The 20869-nt window shown below is 62.9% G+C and overlaps 1 protein-coding gene across 6 annotated transcripts in view; it reads left to right on the plus strand.

Moving 5' to 3' along the window:
- Positions 1-20869, plus strand: part of EBF3 (EBF transcription factor 3) — a 94040-nt gene that overhangs the window by 53854 nt on the left and 19317 nt on the right. For all 6 annotated transcript variants that reach the window (XM_055119512.1, XM_055119508.1, XM_055119507.1 and 3 more), the window contains exons 7-10: positions 9332-9413; positions 11569-11686; positions 16397-16527; positions 16998-17124. In XM_055119512.1, the coding sequence (XP_054975487.1) occupies positions 9332-9413; positions 11569-11686; positions 16397-16527; positions 16998-17124 (458 nt within the window). The remainder of the gene's footprint in view (positions 1-9331; positions 9414-11568; positions 11687-16396; positions 16528-16997; positions 17125-20869) is intronic.

The following is a 20869-nucleotide window of genomic DNA, read 5'->3' on the forward strand; positions in this document are numbered from 1 at the left end:
GCGTCCACCCCAGGGCCACCCTGCGTCTACCCCAGGGCCACCCTGCGTCCACCCCAGGGCCACCCTGCGTCCACCCCAGGGCCACCCTGCGTCCACCCCAGGGCCACCCTGTGTCCACCCCTGGAGCCACCCCGTGTCCCTCACCAGGGTGACATCTGTGCCAGTGACCCACTTGTCCCCATGAGCAGACGGCCCCGGGGTCACTGCCGACTGGGGTTGGGTGTCCAGTGGCTCCTGGCCCTCCCCCCCCCCCCGGGCGCCGGGCGGGTGCAGCCCCTCTCCTGCCCCCGCAGCACGCAGGGGCTGGAGGATTCTACCTTTTTGTAGAGTGACTGCAGAATCATAAAATATTTTAATTTCAAGGTTAGCAATTTTCTCTTGCATACTTAATTTACAATTAGCTGGTTTATAAACCTGTTCTGCGAATATAATTTTACTGTTGCCAAATGTTCTTCATGAATAATTAAGGGCAAATCCCTATTTATCAAATTATTAATGTACCTAATAGCCTGTTTTCATAAACAGGGCCGCGGCACTGGGTGCGAGCAGCGGCTCGGAGGGGCCTGGTGCTCGGTTCCCACCGCCCGGCGTCGCACAGAGGGTGCTTGTGTGCGCTGATGTCACGGTCCCCACCCGCCTCCCCGACAAAGGCCCAGGTATCGGTGGCCGGACGAACAGGACGGCCATTCAGCACCGGCCCGGGCCCCGGCGGGCACACAATGTCGGCGTTTGTTGGGCAGCTCCCCCGGCGCGTCTCGGGAGGAAACGTGACCGGTGAGACTGTCCTTTCAGCCCCTCGGGATCTCCCGGGCAGGACCCGACCCCCACCAGGGGCTTTTCAAAGTGAGCAAAGTCACTTTTCCATGTGAGGCTGGGACAGCCACCAGTGTGGCCGCGCACGGGGCGTCTGACTGCAGGACTCGGGCCGGGAGAGCGGGCGGGGGCAGTGAGGGACACTCTGTGCCCCCACGCCCCGAGGACCCCACAGCTGTTCTTTCTCCCGGTGCCAGAATCCAAGGCATCACCGACTGGGATCTGAGAGACGGACGCAGTGAGCCCAGGGGCCCGGCCACAGGACCTTGTGGAGGGCGCTGCCCTTGCACCCGGCCCACCAGGGTCCGATCCCTGGCGCCCCAGAGGGTCCCCTGAGGCCCTCCCGGTGTGGCCCCCAGAACAAAGCGGACACCGGGCTCAGAGCTGGCCGCGAGCTGTTAGTCTGCCCCAGACCCGCAGGGCTGCGGCGGGGCGGGGCCGGGGCCGGGAGAGGGGCAGGCCCGCACCTCCCTGCCCGGGGCCGGCTGGCATGAGCGCCCACTCGCCATGTGCGCGACTCCCGGTATGATTCATTCCAGAGCAGTTTTAGTCCTCATAAAATATTCATTTTGGTTGTGCAGGGCCTGTAATTGCCATCTCTCACCCTGAATTATTTATACCTCGCACAGACTGACAAAGCTTCGCCATGCGGCCGAGATGAATCAGAAACACCGTCTCTGCTGGCGGCATCACAGGGGCGCGAAATACGGCCCCCACGTCCTCCTGGCCGGCCGCGCCTCTAAATCCAGCCTCTCCCGCTTGACATTCCCTCCCCCCCATTGTCTCGGGCGGGCAGGGGCCCCTCCTCCGTGCGCCGACGCGCGTCCGACGACTCCTGTATCTTTATTGCCCTCACTTCTTTATGCCCGGTAACAAGGCAGTCTCGAGCTCACTTTAGAGCCATATATTATACATTAGCGATAAAATGATGCAAATAGTCCCGAATACTCTTCAAACACGAGAGTGGAGATCCGCCCGCGTGGAACTGCTTGTCACAAAAACAGAAAATAAAAGATGACGCGTGGAGCAGGCAGCGGTGTGCGTGCCGGAGAGGGCCCCGGCGAGGGCCCGTGCACCCAGCCTCCCCGGCAGGCATGTCCCCTGGTCCTGGGGGCTCACCGAGCACGGCGTCGGTGTGCCGGCCGGCCCTCCGGCAGGGTGGCTTGGCTCTGAGAGGGAGGGGAGGTGGCACCTGCAGGGACTCGGGCCGGTGCCCGCCCCCAGGCTCCGGGAGGACACCTTGGTCCTCGGCCAGCCCGGAGAGGGTTAATTTACGGCTGTGGCCGGCAGAGCCGCACGGCTGCGGGTAATGGATGGGCCAGGCACACATTTCTCTTGTATTTGTTGACACGCCGGAGTAATGAAGTTAAAGCTCTGCACACATGTGCCCCCTCATTAAGCTGCATTACCTGCATTAAAACTAATAATTGCCACTCAGAGCCGTGCTCCCATTAATCATTTATAATGTTTTAATAAGTTTTTAATCAGGCCCTAAAAGGCTCCGCGCGGCCGGCAGAGGCAGGGCCAGCCCCGGTGTCCTGCCTGCGTGCTCGGGCTTGACTCAGAATGTGATTTTTGTATTAATAATTCACCCGCAAAGATGATAGTTCTTAATTAAGCGAGCTGGCATGGGTGGGGCCTGGCCTGTGGGCGGGGACGGGGCGGGGGCTTCCCTGCTTGGAGAGTGGGGACGGGGCAGCAGAAGCTGGTGTGCAGGCTGTGTGCGTGCATGAGCGCACTGTGCATGTGTGCAAGCATGAGTGAATGTGTGTGTCCGTGTGTGCATGTGTATGTGCATGAGTCCCTGTGTGAGGACATGCACGCATAAGTGCATGAATGTGTGCATGTGTATGAGCCTGAGTGTGTGTGGTGCGTGTGTGCGTGCATATGTGAGCGTGTGTACCTGCATGAGTGCATGCATGCATGAGTGCATGTATGTGTACATGCATGAGTGTGTACATGCAGGAGTGTGTACATGCATGAGTGCTTTCCTGTGTGAGTTCCTGCGTGAGTGCATGTGTGTATATGTATGAGTGCTGTGTGGGCGTGTGCATGCGTATGTGCATGTGTCATGTGTGATCGCATGTGTTAGTATGCTCTACATCAGTACATGCGTACATGGGTATACGAGTGCCTGTGCGAGTTTCTGCAAGTGCGTGAGTGCCTGTGTGTGTGCACATGTGCGCGTGTGAGTGCAGAAATGCGTGCATTGAGTGCAGAAATGAGTGTGTGGAGTGCATGCACACATGCATGAGGGTTTGCGTGTCTGCGTGTGTGCGTGGGAGCTGGTCCCTGGAGTCGGGGAGGGGGTGGGGGCCCAGGAGGCTCCCCTGCAGCATCAGGCCGGCACACGGCGGTGGGGGCTGCACGGAGCGTCCGAGCCGAGAGGCACTTAATCCCCCGCACGCACGCACGCACGCACGCATGGAGTCTCCGTAAGAGTCTCGCCCGGAGCTGGCAACAAGTCAGGGTGCATGTGATGTGAGCCAAGTGATCCTGGCGTTTTTCTTAAATAAGGGGCTCCGTGATCAGAGCTGGCAAATAGAGGGTGTCCGGAGGGACGGGGAAGCTGTTTTAATGAGCCCGCAGCGAAAGACAAAATAGAGACTGATTGACAGGGCGAGTGATCTGCGGGAAGGAAGCGCTGCCGCGCGGCCTGGCCCATTAGAAGCAGAGGGAGGCGGGAGGGCGGCCGGCCTCAGAGCGCCACCGCGGGCAGCGCATGCCCGGCCAGGCCCAGGCCCCGGGCCAGCTGCCGCAAGGGCTGGGGGAGCGAGGGCGCCAGGATGCTCCCGCACGCGCCAGCCCCCGGAGCGAGCCTGCAAGCCCACCCCCTTCTCACGGGGCCCAGGCTGCAGGGTGCGCCCGGCCCGCCCCCTCCCTCCAGCAGGCTTGCAGGGTGCGCTCCGGAGGCAGATACGGAACTGGCCGGCAAAGCTATTAAACCCCATCAGATCGCTGGCATCGTTTTAATGAGAACCATTGCCGAAGTACGAGATCATGGTGTCTGTGAGTACCTCTTGACAGCCGAGGCTGAAATTGTGATGAAAAGGAAAACGATTATAGCAGAAATTTAGCGATAAGGGCCGTTGCAGGGTGGTGGGGCCTAGCGCCTCTCCAGGCTGCGAAGGGTTAATTTTCTAAACCTAATAATGTTCGATAGTGAGGTATTTGTCAGGAGATAAAGAAGTGATAGAATCTGGGAAGTGGGTCCCTTGGCAATTGTAGTACAAATATTGTTAATGCGGTGCGGTTACTCCAGCCAGGAGAGGGAAGTAGCCCGTCCGCGGGAGACGGGCCCAGACAAAGGCCAGCAGTCGCTGAACTGCAAGTCAGGCCGGAGACTCGCACATCCTTCCCCACCTGCGCTTCCACGCGGGCCCTCGTGTGTGCGGGGGGCCGCGCAGGCGGGGCCTCGGGGAGCCGGCCGCCGGGGAGGGCCCCTCACCGCTGTAAAATTCAATCCCAGCACCCTGCACCCCGCTCTGATGACGTCACGGGGGCCGGAGCCTACGGAGCACTCTACCTGGAGATGTACAAGAATTTAATAAGTCTGGTGTTAAAGCAATTTGTCATGGCATATTTGAGGAATAAATCAGACTAATGGAGCAGATTTTTCCTCCCGTATGGCATTAAGGCACGCGAGCCCCGTAATAGCTAATGGCAGGAGTGGGGGGGGAGGGGTCGGCGCAGGCCCTTGCGTTTTGGAAATCCAATACGTATTGACCTGTGGGCTATCTCGGAGCCCAGATCTGATGTCAGCAGAGTGTAGCTTGTAGGGAGCTGCTCATTACAGGGCTTCTGAAGGAAGCGCATTGTCTCGGCGCTCCCGGCCCGATCGGCTACAACTGCTCAGTAATCAATACCGCCCGGCTGATGGCCGGGCGAGCACACGGCGCAGCTGCGGCCACGGCTTTCAGGGACTCCCCGGTAATTAGCAGGGATTGGAGGAAGCACTCCACGGCCACTCTCCTCAGCCCGAGAAATGTCTCTTCAAGGGGCGACTCTTAACTGTTTCCTGGCCGGCGCTGGCCACGGCGGGCACCCCGACCCGCTGTCCTGCTCCTCTCTGGCAGGGCTGCGCAGCCGGGCCCGTCTGAAGGCAGTGGGCACCCCGGCTGGCGCGGCCGGCGTCAAGCAAACTCGTCGTGGCCTTCATTCCTCCTCGGGGGTGCCGAGACCCTGCTCTCGAGTGTCCGAGGACGCGTTGTCCCCTCCCGGAGCCAGCCCCACCAGGGACCCCCGCATCCTCTCGGCCGCCCCGCTGGGTTTCCCACGCCGGCCTCTCTGGCCAAGGTTTGCCGTGGGAGCGGCCTCCTGGCTTTGCACTCTGAATTCTGCAACGGAAGCTGTGGTTGGCGTGGGGCAGGGACGGCCCCGGGAGCCCCCCCACTGTCGGGGCCGGGACCTGCCAAGACGCTTTGGGTGTCCTGCCCACCCCCGTCCCCGCTTCTCTCCCGTCGCTGCCGCGTCTGAGCCCCCGGGAGCCGGGCCCGGCCCGGAGCTGCTGCAGCCTCCCCGTCTCGGGGCACGTTTCCCGGGCGTCCGTCCTGGGCCCGGGGCCGAGGCCGTGTGTGCCAGGGCTGTGCTGAGGCGGTTCGGAGCCGGCGGGCACGTGGAGGGGCAGCGGTGGCTGTTCCCCGTCCCGAGCTCCCCGTGGCCTCAGACTCCTGGGAAGTTCCCTGCACCTGGGCGTGGCGGCTCCCGTGGTCCGGGGACCCCACGCAGGGGCCGCCCGGGTGCGGGGGGGCTCGCAGCGCCGCGCAGCCCCCTCCCCGCCGCCCCCAGCCCGCCGTGCCCAGCCCGCTGCATTTCTGCGGAGACCATCTATCTCTGCTTTGACCAGAGGGAAAGAAATCATTATTACATGATTAGTGGCTTCACTTAGGTGAAAAACAGCAGTCTTGGGGAGGCGGGCGGGATGAGCTGTATTAATTACCCAACACTTGCTGGCAAGATGATTTTATCAGCGATTTGGCCACGCCGGAGAGTTCCTTGCAGCCCGGATCAAAGTGGCTAAGTTCTGAGCCCCGCGTCCACGTGAGGGGAAGGCGCCGTGGCAGGGGCGGCACCGGCCACGTGCAGGGAGGGCGGTGGCAGAGGGAACAGCGCTCGTCAGCCTTTCTGACAAACCAAATTCATTCCTTATGTAATTGATAACGGCCTCGGCCAATTACTTCACACATTACAATACACAAAGGCCCCTTTACCGGTTCTGCAGGGTTGTAATTAGCTATGCTAATATCCCTTTATTGCCCCTAATATTGTTCAACACCTTTTGCCATCCCGGAACCCACCGGAGCCCGTGGCCTGTCAGGACCGCTGCTTATTGAGAAGGATAGCTTTAATCAAACATAATTGCAGTTAATTTTTCTCTCCTGCTCTCTGTTGCCAGCGTCTAATGCCACGGACTCCTTGATATTCCATTAAATTACAATTAAACAGCCTCCTTTGTTTCTGATTGTCCTGAACACCACCACAAAGTTCTGTAGCCGTTTAAAGGAGGGCTGTTCGTCCTAATTGGCTGCGAGCTCACCAAGGACCAATTTGCACAATACCCATGTAGAATTTAAACAGTTCATAATGTAATGGATATTACACAGGAGCCTAACACTACAATTAAAATGATTTTCATCAGATAGAGAAGCTCTGGTTAATCAGCTTCATAAAAGTAAATATAAATGAACTAATTCATAGTTTAAACACACAGAACCGGAGTCGACTTGGAGACCAGTCACTGCCGTGGGGGCTTGCCCCCCCGCCAGGTACCCCCTTGCTGGCCGCCCGGCAGGGCTGACCCAGCTAGCGTGTCGTGGCACTGCGAGGGTTTGAGACCGAGACCCCCAACTCCTCGCCCCTGCACTTGTCTGTCCTGAGGCCCGTGGTCTGGCCTCACTGTCCATCCCACAGACAGGCCTGTGGGCGCTCGAACCAGACCCCTCCAAGGAGCTCGAGACGTCCCGAGCCCCACCCCAGGGTGCCCGGGCCCTGGCCAGCGGCCTTGGAGCCGGGGCTCTCCTCCCCGCTACCCCCGTCAGAGCACTTCTCCGGTGTGCGTGTGTGTGTGTGTGTGTGTGTGTGTGTGTGTGTGTGTGTGTGTGTGTGGTTGGGGTCAGGTGCTCCTGGGAAGATCAAGAACTTCCCTGAAGTGTGTGTGAGTGTGTGTGGTGTGAGAGTGTGTGTGTGGTGTGAGTGTGTGTGGTTGGGGTCAGGTGCTCCTGGGAAGTTCAAGAACTTCCCTGAAGTGTATAAGTGTCTGTGTGTGTGTGTGTGGTTGTGGTTGTGGTTGATGCTCCTCAGAGGACTGAGACTCCCCTGGGATGTGTGTGTGTGGGGGGCATATCAGGGGCTCCCAGGAGGACTTTCCGTGTGTGTGTGTGTGTGTGTGTGTGTGTGTGTGGCTGGGGTAGGTGCTCCTGGGAGGACCGAGGGGTGTGTCTGCCTTGAGCTGCTGCCTGCCTCCTGCCTGGGAGAGACAAGTAAATAAAGCCCATATTTCAAGCTTGATTTACTCTGGTACCTACTGTGAAAGACGATGACTCTTTAGGGAAATAAAGACGGGGTCAGGAATCAGTGTACATAATGGTCATTTTGCTGATGGGCCGACAGATGCGGAGGGCCACTGTACACAATTAAGCACAGGGTCCTAATGACAGGTTAGCCTCCCCCCCGTACTCCGCCACTGGGCGGCAAGGCCGTGTTTAGCAGCAATAAAGAGTTTATTGGTGTTAAAGCCAAAGATTTTCTGACATAGGACAGATTTTTCCTCTCATAACAAGAGTATTAGATCCTTTGTGTACCAGAGTCTGGGAGAGATACGTAAAGCGTTGTCAGATATTTCGTAGGAAAAGGCCAATTACGGGCACCCAGAAAGGCCGGGTGCCCTGTCCGACTCTGGGTCCCCCCCCCGCCCCGTGCCCCCGGCCCTTGCGTGTGCTGTGCTTGTGCACTGCTGCCAGCCCTGCTCTGACTGCGTCCTGCCACGCGCCACGACAAGGCTTAATTGAATCCTTGAGCTGAACAGCTCAGAGGAGAAGGTGGGAGCCCCCCCTCCCCCGCGAGGCTCCCCCCGGCCCCTGGGGTCCTTCCCGCGTGCGGGAGTGGAGACGGGACCCACAGAGTTTCCCAGGCGCCCCAGTCACGTGCACAGCTCTGTTCCACGTCTCCCAGAAGCGTGCATCTGCGTGTGTGCACGTGCCTGCCCGGCCGTGACCGTGATACATGTCTGCGTGCATGTGTGTGGGAACGTGTCATGTTCTGCTTCTCCGCGCTGCTCCGTGAAGGGTCCTGTGCGTGTGATGTGTGTATGCGTGCTGCCTGGGCCGTGAAGGGCTGTGGCATGTGTTTGCGTGTGTCTGCATGGGTCGCCTGCACGTGTGTCCCCACTGCAGCTCTGCTCCCGGACCAGCCCCGGGCTGTCCCGTGCCTGCCGGCAGTGACCACGTGGCTCTCTAGAACTTTCCCCGCCTGTGACCCCACTCGGCCAGAGCCATGTTTACGCCATCCTGGCATCTGGGGGCCCAGGTGGGGCCCCCCCTGCAGGCGCCTCCCCCCACCCCAGCTGAGCCGGGCTCGGAGCCGCAGGGAGTCCCGGGTCAGGCCGCCTCAGCGCCCGCTGCCCCCCACCCGCTGCCCGCCGCGCGCACCTAATTACCTGCGGCGGTGACTTTGCGGCGCCCTCACCTTGTTAGGGGCACTCGGCGGGTCCAAGCGCGCTCGGCCGCAGGTGCGGCTCCTCCGCCTCGCAGCGCGCGGGGCTTAATTGCGCGGCGGCTGGGCGAGTCGGTGGGTGGAATAGCAAATGCCGCGCGCCCTGGCAGATGGCGCGGGGCTAGGTGAGCCGAGTTAATAAAAGATGTAAATTCGACCCTAAAGCGGTCGGGCCGCGCGGCATCGAGGAAATTTAATTAAGTGCCCACTGTCGCCGGTCTGCCCGTGGGGTCTCCCTGCCTGCGGGGCGCGGGCGCGGGCACCTCTCCGCGTCCAGGCAGGGCGGCCCGGGGCGCATGCGGGGCGCACGCGGTGGGCTCAGGCTCGCCAGGCCCTGCCCGCCTGGGCTCGGGCTCCGCGCAGGGCGGGCCTGGCCCCCTGCGGGCGCAGGTGGAGCGGGGGGCACCGCCCCCCTCCCGGACCCCCGGAGCACGTCTCCCTGCCTGACTCCTCACGCGCCCACGTAGCGCGAAGCTGGGGCGGGACGAGAGGGGCCACCCCGGCCCCGCCCCTGCCGCCCCCGCGCTCACCTCATTGCCATTTCTGCTCATGACTCACGTGTTTGGGATGGTGCCACGTGCCGGGGCCACAGGTGGGTGTCCCGGCCGCCTTGGCACGCGTGTTGACGGCCACCACGTGGGGGGTCGGCCGCTACTCCGAGAGGGGGTGCTGAGGGAGACCCCGCCACCTGCCCAGCGCCTGCCTCCTAAGGCAGCCCAGGGGGCCCTGCCCCAGCGTCCGCTCTCTGTTGTCTGATGGCCCTAACCTGTGTCCCTCCCGCCTTTTTTTTTTTTTTGTATTTTTATAGATTCTTTCTAAAGTTTTTCCTCAAGTGCAATCAGAACTGTCTGAAGAATGCAGGCAACCCTCGGGACATGCGAAGATTCCAGGTAGGTCCAGCAGCCGCGCGCGTGCGGGGGTCACTGCACGCCGAGGGGCCCGGGCAGCCTGGACGCAAGGGTCCTTCTCAGCCGGACCCCCGGAGGGTGGGCCTGGCTGGTCCCGGAGAGTGTCCTGGGCTGCACCCCCACCCCCGTCCAGCCCGAGCTGCAGGGGCCACAGGCCGCGTCCAGCCTGGAGGCGGGTCGAAGGATGCAGATGAACCGAGCCCCGGCTGGCCTCAGTGGCCTCAGCCTGGAGCACGCGGCTCACGGGGCTGGACCCAGGCTGAGGAATCTGCTCTCGGGGTCACCGGTGGGCTCGGGGCCCCTCCTGCTGGGGCCGAGCTGGTCCCCGGCCCCCGACTGTGCAGGCCCTCCAGACTGCCTGCCCTGATGCGCAGGGCAGTGTCCGGGCCAGGGGCTGGGGAGGGGTGTCCCCCTCACCGGCTCCTGCAGGGTCAGGGCCGCTCGGCTGCCCCCTCCCTGGCCCTTCACAGTGAGGCCCCTCGGGCAGGCGCCCGGCTGCCAGTGGCCCGGCCCGGCCCGGCCAGGGAGAGTCTCAGCTCAGGGAGCTGACGGGAGGCAGGAAGCGCGTCCTGAGGTCACTACTTTTCCAGAAGCAGAGTCCGTGCTCTCTGGGTGACCACGTGGGCTCAGAGAAGGGCCCTCGCTGTGGCCCCTGGACCAGCCCCTCCCGCCTCTCGCCTGCTCCCCAGAGCAGCAGAGGCACGAAGGAGCCTGGGGCAGGAGCACAGAGGGAGGAGCACAGAGGGAGGAGCACAGAGGGAGGAGCAGGGCACAGGGCTCGGGGGCAGCCCGGAGGCCACTCAGCGGCCCTGCTTCTGACTTGCGTGTCAGATGGACAGCTGGCCCCCAGGCGCTCGTGGCCCGTGAGCCCGGTGCTGGCGGGCGGCCCCTTCTGGAGGGTGTTCGGGCTCTGCTCCCGTGTCCGCACTGCCCCGAAGGAGCCTGGAGGTGCCGTGTGCGCAGGCCCCGTCCCTTCCTCTTTCCCCTCGACCTTCCTTGCTCTCCTTGGGTTCTGGCCGGGAGGGCGGGGGCGCTCATCTCACACGACCCCCCCGGGGACTGTGCGGACACCGGCTGGCCCGCCCTGACCCCTCTAGGGCCACAGGGGTCCCCTGGCACCTCAGGACCCCACAGCTGGCGGTGAGCCCGGAGTCACACTCCGGGGGGAGCACTCAGCTCTGGCTCCCCCCCCCAATGCTGTTACTCATTTTCTATTTCTTATTCTTGGTTTGGGGCCACACCGGGCAGTGCTCAGGGCTTACTCCCGGCTCTGTGCTCAGGGGTCACTCCTGGTGGGACTCGGGGGACCAGGTAGGGTGCCGAGAACTGAACCTCGCCCGCAAGGCAAACGCCTTATCTCTGGACGGTGTCTCTCGCCCAAGTTTTTAGTCACTGCAGTTCTTCACTTTCTGAGTGAACGTGAATATGACAGAGACGGGGAGGGGGCGCTTCAGGTGTCCAGGAAGATCTCACGGGAACCCTGACCTTCCCGGGCTCAGGCCCCGACTGTTGCTGGACGCGGGGTGGCCCCAGGGCTGTGGCTGACCACCAGGGCTGTAGGTCCCCTTGGACACCCCCCCCCTTCCCTCTCCCCTGCCCGCTCCAAGCTCTGGGCCCCGCCCTCTGCCCGGCCCCTCTGACTTTGCACTTCGGGTGGGCAGCTGACCGGGAGCAGGGCTTCCCTGGGCTCCGTGGGCAGCGCCCAGCCTGCCCGGCCCAACACGGAGGGCGCAGAGGCTCCGGGACGCTTGTGGGGGCCCTGGGGGCGCGGTGCCTGCTGGTGCGAGGTGACTCTGCCTCTGATGCACACGGCCCTTCAAGGCGGAACAGTCTCAAGCGGACTCGTTTTAATTAGATAAACTATCTGATCAATACGTGAACAGATCAATCAAAACAGCGGCTTTCCAGTGAGTGGCTGGAGGGGGCTTGGGGGGCTAATGGCTGGGAGCCGGCTTCTCTGAACCGCCCGCTGGTTAGCAGGATAGGAGATTAGAGTGTAATTAGGGCCGTGGGGGGGCAGCGTCTCTGATCAGGACCCCCCCCCGCGCCCCCCAACGCTGAGGGACGGTGGATGCAGGCACACGTGCCGGCCGGCTCCTCCCCGCAGACCCCGCCCTCACTGCTCTTGTTTCTGCAGGTGGTCGTGTCCACCACGGTCAACGTGGACGGCCACGTGCTGGCCGTGTCCGACAACATGTTCGTCCACAACAACTCCAAGCACGGGCGGCGGGCGCGCCGCCTCGACCCGTCAGAAGGTACGGCCCCTTCTTATCTGGAAAATGGTAGGCACATCGCACACCCCTCCCCTGCACGCCCTCCCACCCTCCCGCGGCCCCTCGCGCCCAGCCCGGGGTGGGTCCTGGCCAGCAGCCGCCCTCTCCCGCCCATTGCTGAGGGCTGCTCGCCCACCTTGTGTTGACCTGGTTTGAGTGTGGCCATTGGCGGGCAGCCGAGGCCCGTCCACCCCGTGCTCCGAGCACGCCTTGGCCGGGGCCCCTCCTGGGCTCTGAGTGGCCCCGGGATATGGCCTGGGTCCACATGGGGTGCATTAGTGTGTGCGCGGGGAGGGCCAACACTCCTTTATGTCCCCCAAATGCTGCCAGGTGAGAGATTTATAGGTTGCTCATGAAAAGAGGCATTTGGGCATGAACGGGAGAGAGTGGGACGGACACAGGGTGCAGACAGATCTCGGGTGCCTCGTCCACACTGGAGCCCTCCGTCCAGCACCGATCTGTCACCGCCCTTTGAAAGCAGCCCCTTCGTCCACAAGTGTGTCCCCCTCATCCGAGGCTCCAGCCCAAGGGGGCCCGTCGGTGAGAAAACCGAGTAATCGCTCTTCCTGTACAAGAGGGACTCGCAAACCAAACAGGGTGACGGAGTTCTCTGGAGCAGGAGCGTGTAAACACCAACCGTTTCCAGACCGACCCCCAGTGGGGGGCTCGGGCGTGGCGGCCACGTGAACGAGGCAGGTGGGGCTGATCAGAAGCAACCCCACAACCCGGACGAAAACTGGAAGACAGTTTCTGAATCTGCCATGGCACACGAAAATAAACTAATTTGTTTTTCTCCATTAATGACTAAGGTATAAGAGAACAAAAATATAATAATTAAAGGTCGCCCTGGGTGCTGGAGTCATTAGAATCTGTTTATCTCCTTCCGATGCACCGATGCTAGGTGTGCGCTCTGCTTAGCGACCATCACTAATGAGGTTCACAATTAAGAAAGTTGAATCCCTCCCTCCCCAGGGAGCCGCACTCGCCGTGCGGAGGCTCAAGGAGGCCCCCAGCTCTCTGCTGACGGGCTAGAGTCTGGGTCCAAAACCAGCTCCTCTAATGAGCTATTATGATCCGAGCAAAGCACAGTATTTATTTTTATAAGTAGTGTGGAGGAGCATTTGACTGTAAGCAGAAAATACAGCGTTTAGAAAAATAAAGCCACTCGTGGGTACCTTGGAGATGAGAGCCAGCCAGCCCGCAGCTCTCCGTAGCCGCAGACCGGCTCAAGTGCCCCGTGTTTGTTTCTCAGGGCTTCCGGCAGCCACTGAAATGCTTCACTCCCTTTCAGGAGAGCAAAATCTCCCGTCCGGGCCGGGAAAGTGAGGAAGAATGTTAAGGCGCAGATAGATGACCCGGGGAGCGAGAGGGGGAAGGAGGAGGCTGGCCGCCCGTGCCCGGGGCCTGCTGGTCTGGGGCGGACGCCCACCCTCCGGGGCCTCCCCGGGGGCCGAGGACCGTGCCCTGTCCCTTCCCGTGGGAGTGGACCTCTGGCAAGCTTATTTTCAGGCCCCGCCCCCTGGTTCCTGAAGCTCGCGTGTCCGTCTGCCCAGTGAGGACAGTGCTGCCCCTGGCCACCCCCCATTCCTGCTGGAGCAAGCGCCCCTTCCGGCGGCTCTGAGCGCGCCGCGCCTCCTGGTGCACAGCTCATTACCCAGTCAGCCCGGATCCGCCAGCACTGCGCACCCGCGCCCGGTGGTTTCCAAGTAAACTAATTCCCCCTGCTGCCATGGACGCCTGCCACCGCGTCCTCTGAGCTTCCAGACAGCAAGGCAGATTATTTACAGTATTGCGCGCAAGGCGGGGACCGACCCTCTGCCTCCAGCGCGGAGCAGACGACCCGGCTCCCTTTCCCCGTGCCTGGTCACTCGCCCCCCCCGCCCCCCAGGGCTCCAGCCCCCTCTCGCCCTTTCTGAGCCCAGCCCTGCACCAGCCTACAGCACCAGAGCGATTTGCATGCCAAGTGCCGTAATGCGGTTAGGTTTATGCAATAAGGACGGGCGAATCCGGGCTGCGGGGCTTTCGCGAGTTAAGGGGAACAGATGGCCCAAGGAGAGGTAAAAGGTATAATCCTATCAGCTGGAGTATCAGCCAGCCATCTGGACACCCCCAGCACAATTACAAGACATTTTAGCAGGCAGAACAAAGAAATCTTCGGGAGGCAAGATTAGGCCTGTTTGAGTGCTTCAATATTGTGAATGCAGGGGAAGGTGACAAATGCCGTGAGATTACTCCAGAGAGCTGCTGATTAACGGCACGGGTGGGAGGCTGCCCCGAACAGAACGCGGGACAGGCAGGCGGCCCCCTGAAGGAAGAGGGAAGGCCCGAGGTTTGGGTCAGCAGCACGGGTTCAAGTCGAATTGCTTTCCCCGTCCGAGAGGCTGGCCCTCGCCACAGGGGCCCGATGGCCCTCGGGGACACAGGCAGAAGGCCCTTGGGTGGGGAACCCGGCTCCCGCGGGGCCTGGGGGCGGAGCCCTCCCAGCTCCTCTGGATCCTCCACACCCCTCCCGCAGACCTGGGCCAGGAAAGGGATGCCAGACCAGGCGCAGTCTGCAGGGGTGGGGAGATATGGGGCGCAAGGCGGACACTTCACGCACTCAGGCACACGTGCACCTACACATGCACCCACGCAGGTATCGTGCACACAGGCACACACGCATGCATGGCGCATGCATTCAAGCACCGGGCACGCACGCACACACGGAAACACTGCGCACCCACGCACGCACCAGGCACCCACGCACGCATGTACGCATGCACGCAAGCACCATCCTCCCACGCAAGCACGAGGCACGCGCGCACGCACACACGCAAACATTGCGCACCCACGCAAGCACCAGGCGCGCGCGCATGCAAGCACCATCCTCCCACGCAAGCACCAGGTGCGCACGCACGCACGCACACACACGCATGCGCGCAGGGACCCTGCCCCTCCCTGGCAGCCGCCTGCCCTGGCCTCGCCGCCCGGGCGCCGTGCGCGTGTATCTTAGGCCCCGCGCTGTCTGTGTGATCCATCGGCCGTGGTGCCCTGCGCACACTCCTCGCCCGCGCCCCGAGACGATGCAAATGCGCCGCGGGGAGGCCGCGCCCCTCCACCCGCGCGGCGCCTCTGCGCGGCCGCAGCTGCCAGGCACAGCCCCTGCGCGCGCACCGCAGCCCGGCTGCTGCTTCTCTCTCTCTCTCTTTTTTTTTCCCCTTTTCTCACCTCCAAAGTAAATTTGTTTACTGTAATTTTTTTTTGTGAATTATTTGCCGTAATTGGCAGTGCTGATGAAGGTCACCCCCTTGGAGGAGCCTTGCCAGCCTTCGGAGAGCTGATCCTTTTCAAATGCTCTCCATGCAATTAAGAAAAGCAAATGTCATTCGGAAGCCTCAGAAATGAAAATTTGTATGAACTTATTAGCATGAAGTCAACAGCGCTAGTTAAGGGCAGGTTCCCAGTGTGTGCTCTGCGCCTGAGCCGCGTGGGGAAAGAGCAAATATAACCCCCGCTAGTCCAACATTAGAGCAAACAAAGGAAGGTGCTTGTCGGCGACAACAATAGCTAATGGTGATTAACTAGACGGCCGCGCGCGCACACGCCCGTCAGCCCAGCGAGGCTCCCGGAAGCGGCGCTTATCGGCGCTCAGCCCTGACCCCGGCCGGGAGGATGATTTATCAGGCGCCCGCGACAAGGGCTCGGCGAGATGAACAGCCTCATAAGGCCCCGGTGTCCTGGCAGGGCCCCTGGCTGCGCGCCCGGCCCACGGCGCCCGCCCCCCGGCGTGGGCAGTGAGGGAGACACAAAGGTGGCCACCTGGACGGCAGGCCCCCTCCCCAGCCTCCCGCGCGGCTGCACAGTGGGACCCTCTGACACGAGCCCCCTGCCCGCCGGCAGCCTGTTCTCTGTGTGCAAAAGCAGAGGCCCAGGATTCGGAGGGGGACTCCCCACGGCCCTAGGCAGGAGACCCCGTTACCTGGGATGGGTGGTGTGTCTGCAGAACCCCCCCCCAACAGTGGTGGACGAGGAGGGACACTGAGGGCCCGGAACACGCGCCCCAGCACCCGCCCAGGCCCGCCCTGCAGGCGGCCACTCGGACTCGCAGCCGGCTAATAAGTCATGCAAATACGAAGACCCCAGAGACAAAGGGAGGTCAGGCCGGCGGCTGGGGACGCCTGTCCACAAACAGCATTAGATGTGAAATGTGTACCTTTGGCAAAGGTATTAAGACAGAGCTTTTGATTTTTTTTGTCCTGATGAAAAGTGAAAAGTAGTCATTGTGGCGTGTCAGAGGAAAATGAAGTTTTGAACCAAAAGGCAAAGTTCGTGGATGAAAAGGCCCAATTAGCTGCTCGTGAGCAATGGGAGTGCAAGGCGCTTGCCCCTGCGCCCCACGGCCCTTTGTCCGGGAGGCCGTCGAGCTGCGTGGTGGCACGGTGACGCCCAGTCATTTCTAGCGGCATCGCCCTGACGTATAATTTGCGCCATGGAGCTGTTTTTGCTCGCGAGTGCTCCACGGCGTGGCCTTTCTCCCTAAGACACGGGCTCCCTGGCTCCCGACACACCCACACGCCCCTCTCCGCTGCCGTTCGTGTGGGCCGGGCCGGGGGGTGTGGGAGGGCGGGAGGGACGCCGAGCCTGTCCCCGCCGTGGTGGGCGGCTGGCCGCGGCCGGGCTCTGAGCGCTGCCCTCTCTGTCTTGCGGGAACAGCCACCCCCTGCATCAAGGCCATCAGCCCCAGCGAAGGCTGGACCACGGGGGGCGCCACCGTGATCATAATCGGGGACAACTTCTTCGACGGGCTGCAGGTCGTGTTCGGAACCATGCTGGTGTGGAGTGAGGTGAGTCCGCTCCCGGCCGCCCCCACCAGCAGCCGCGGGGGGCGTCCCCGGCGGGGTCAGACCTGCCGCCCCCTGCGTCTCCAGCCTGTCTTAGGGGGACCCTGTGCCCTGGAACAATTAGCTCCGAGTGCCCAGGCGTGCAGGGAGGAGCATCTGGTGGCAATTTTCCCATGAATGACGCCTTGTGGCCGGCCCTTTGCCGTCTCCCCAGGAGCCGTGTGGCCCCGGGCCCCAGGGAGCAGCTGGGGCTGCTCTCGGGCGCGGATCCAGTTTCTGTGCACTGGGCTTTGGGGTTTTGGCTTTCTGGGGTGCGCTTACCGGGCCACCCTGGTGACACTCAGGGCCGACTCTTGGCTCTGAGCCTGGGGTCAAGCGGGGCGGGTCAGGCCCGGGCCCCTTCCCTGGCCAGCCTGTGCTCGTGTGCTGGTGCCTCCGTTGTGAGCTGCTGACAGTCGCTCTGTGGTTCGCAGCTGATCACGCCACATGCCATCCGTGTGCAGACGCCACCTCGCCACATCCCTGGAGTCGTGGAAGTGACGCTGTCCTACAAGTCCAAGCAGTTCTGCAAAGGTGCTCCTGGGCGCTTCGTGTACACGGGTGAGTGCAGCCGCGCCTCCCCGGTCTCGTGTACACGGGTGAGTGCAGCCACACCTCCCCCAGTCTCGTGTACATGGGTGAGTGCAACCACGCCTCCCCGGTCTCGTGTACACGGGTGAGTGCAGCCACACCTCCCCGGTCTCGTGTACACGGGTGAGTGCAGCCACACCTCCCCCGGTCTCGTGTACACGGGTGAGTGCAGCCATGCCTCCCCGGTCTCCTGTACACGGGTGAGTGCAACCACGCCTCCCCGGTCTCGTGTACACGGGTGAGTGCAGCCATGCCTCCCCGGTCTCGTGTACACGGGTGAGTGCAGCCACACCTCCCCAGTCCTGTGTACACGGGTGAGTGCAGCCACACCTCCCCTGGTCTTGTGTACATGGGTGAGTGCAGCCACGCCTCCCTGGTTTCGTGTACATGGGTGAGAGCAGCCACGCCTCCCCAGTCCTGTGTACGTGGGTGAGTGCAGCCGCGCCTCCCTTGGTCTCGTGTACACGGGTGAGTGCAGCCATGCCTCCCCGGTCTCGTGTACACGGGTGAGTGCAGCCACACTCCCTGGTCTCGTGTACACGGGTGAGTGCAGCCACGCCTCCCTGGTCTCGTGTACACGGGTGAGTGCCATGGTGCTTCCAAGCAGGGTGCCCGGCCCTTGGGAACACAGCACACAGCACACGTCTGTCTGACCGTGGTCTGGCTGGGCCCTGTGGGGCGGCTCTGGCGACCTTCCCCGACCTGGGGCAGCCCAGCGAGCCCCGGCACTCGCTTCACTGTGGACCTTTGCCTTGTCTGAGTGTGGCCTTGGCAGTCCAGGCACCCCCAGCTCTCGTCAGGGCAGCTGTGCCCGGCCCCGAAGTCCTGCCCTGCGGGAGGCTCAGTGGCCAGTGTCCCCTCGCAGAGCCTGGGCCCGGGGTTCGGGCTCCCTGAGGCAGCTGGCCGCAGGGCTGGGTTCCCACACGCCCCGGGCTGCTCTGCAGGGTGGGTGTTCCAGGGACTCCGAGGAGCACCCAGAGGGTCCGGGCACGCTGCCTCCCCTCCAGGCCTCGCCTCTGCCCAGGTTCCCACTGCCCGCCCCAGCTGACAGGCCTCTCCTGGGCGCCCTCTGGCTGGGTGGGGGTTGTTCCTGGGCGCCTGCTGCCCACCGCTCACTCGGCCGTGCCTGAGGTGGCTGCCTCCCAGGCCACAGAGCCCCGCCTTGGGTGCCGCCCTCCAGCCTGAGACACTTCCGAGGGGCCCTGGGTCGGCCTCAGCATGTGTGGGCTTCTCCCAGGGGGCCCTGCTGCAGCCACATGCCAAACTTGTGCACGGGCAGCGGGTGTGCAAGTGTGTTCATATACAGCGGGTGTGCGAGCGTGTGCATGGGCAGTGGGCATGTGAGCGTGTGCATGGGCAGTGGGCGTGTGAGCATGTGCATGGGCAGCGGGTGTGTGTGAGAGTATGCACGGGCAGTGGGCATGTGAGTGTGTACATGGGCAGTGGGCGTGTGAGCGTGTGCACGGGCAGTGGGCGTGAGCGTGTGCACGGGCAGTGGGCGTGAGTGTGTGAGTGTGTACACAGGCAGCGGGTGTGTGAGCGTGTGCACGAGCAGTGGGCGTGTGAGCGTGTGCATGGGCAGTGGGCATGAGTGTGTACATGGGCAGTGGGCATGTGAGCGTGTGCATGGGCAGCAGGTGTGTGTGAGCATATGCACGGGCAGTGGGCATGTGAGTGTGTACATGGCAGTGGGCGTGTGAGCGTGTGCACGGGCAGTGGGCGTGTGAGCGTGTGCACGGGCACTGGGCGTGAGCATGTGCACGGGCAGTGGGCATGAGTGTGTACACGGGCAGTGGGTGTGTGAGCATGTGCACGAGCAGTGGGTGTGTGAGCGTGTGCATGGGCAGTGGGCATGAGTGTGTACACAGGCAGTGGGCATGTGAGCGTGTGCACGGACAGTGGGCACGAGTGTGTACACAGGCAGTGGGCATGTGAGCGTGTACCTGGGCAATGGGCATGTGAGCGTGTGCACGGGCAGTGGGCATGAGCGTGTGCATGGGCAGTGGGCATGAGTGTGTACACGGGCAGTGGGCATGTGAGCGTGTGCACGGGCAGCGGGTGTGTGAACGTGTGCACGGGCAGTGGGCGTGTGAGCATGTGCATGGGCAGCAGGTGTGTGTGTGAGCGTATGCACGGGCAGTAGGCACGAGTGTGTACACGGGCAGTGGGCATGTGAGCGTGTACATAGGCAGTGGGCATATGAGCATGTGCACAGGCAACGGGCATGAGTGTGTGCATAGGCAGCGGGCATGAGCGTGTGCATGGGTTAGTGGGCATGTGAGCGTGTGCATGGGCAGTGGGTGTATGAGCGTGTGCACGGGCAGCGGGTGTATGAGCGTGTGCACGGGTTAGTGGGCATGTGAGTGTGTGCACGGGCAGCGGGTGTATGAGTGTGTGCACGGGCACTGGGCTCTTCCAGGGCTCTGGAGTCCAGGCCTTGGCTTCTCCCTGTGGTCCTGGGCACACGTGGTGGTCGGCCCTGCTGGTCCCTCCACTTCCCTGCTCCAGGCCAGCCCTGCCCTTCTGCTGCCCCTCGTCAGCCGGGTGTGCTCTGGCCCAGGGTCAGCCTGTGGGCTCACCGTGGGCCGGGAAGTGACTGGCCGCTGCCTGGTGCCCAGTGAGGGGAGTCTTTGCCCTGTGGGGGAGGGGCCTGTGCCGGGGGGGGAGTCTGTGCCCGGGGGAGTCTATGCCAGCTGCCCTGGCCGGGTGCTTCCAGGTGGCCTGCGGGTGCAGACCAGGCGGGGGGTGCAGCTCTCTGGGCGGGACCCTCAGTGGGCAGCGACAGGCATCAGGACCACCGGTGCTGCCGCCCTGGCAGGCTAGTCCCGAGACCCTCCAGGAACGGGGTGGGCAGTGGCCCAGGCACCCCTGCCGTGCGGCCGGCCCCTTCCCAGGTGGCCCCTTCAGGGTGTGGAACCTGCGGCCCCCCCCCCCCCCGTTCCCGGCCCACTTTCCGTTCCCTCAGGGCTCAGGGTCTCTGCGGGGAGGGTCTCCCACAGCGTCTCTGCAGCGTGGCGACCCCCACCGGGGGCAGATACATTTCAAACAGCGCCGGGCGCAGGGGAAGGCGGGTCGCGGCCTGTCTGACCTGGAAGCTTCCGTCTGACCTCACTGTCCTGAAGCTGGGGGGACGCAGAGCAGTCGCTCGCCCCGAAAGCGAGCCAGCCCTTCGGAGGCAGGACCAGGCCGCGGCCTGCGGGGCGGGCGCCGTCCCCTGGGCATCTGGCTGTCATCATGTCCCCCGCCTGGACACCTCCAGTGACCCTCCCGTGGCCGGCAGGCAGGCCCGCGGATAATGACCCCTGGCAGTGGCCGCCCGCCCGCCAGGCTGCTCGCGGGCTCTGAGAAAGTCCAGGTTCTGCAGGGCAGAGCCTATCGCCAACCCCGGGCAGCGCGCCCGCACCGTGTGCCCCCTGCCCCCGGGAAGGCTGGCCACCAGGCCCTCCACCCAGCCGGCTTTCAGCTCTGATAAAGACACAATTACCTCGGGAGTGTGAGGCGCTGAGTTGATTAGCACGGTGAATTAAAAGAAGGAGTCACAACTGACACGTCCAGCCCCCTGCTCGCGCCTTTTATTCCCAGCGAGCCTCACCCCTGTTGTAAGAAGGTCAGAAATGAGAGAGAGAGAACAGTTTTCGAGCGGCGAGCACTTAGGAGCAGAATTAACAATCACTCTGTATGTAATTGCCAGTTAATAGTAAATTGCCTTGCAGAC

The sequence above is a fragment of the Sorex araneus genome, chromosome 11 (assembly GCF_027595985.1).
Source record: "Sorex araneus isolate mSorAra2 chromosome 11, mSorAra2.pri, whole genome shotgun sequence".
Classification (NCBI taxonomy): Eukaryota; Metazoa; Chordata; class Mammalia; order Eulipotyphla; family Soricidae; genus Sorex; species Sorex araneus.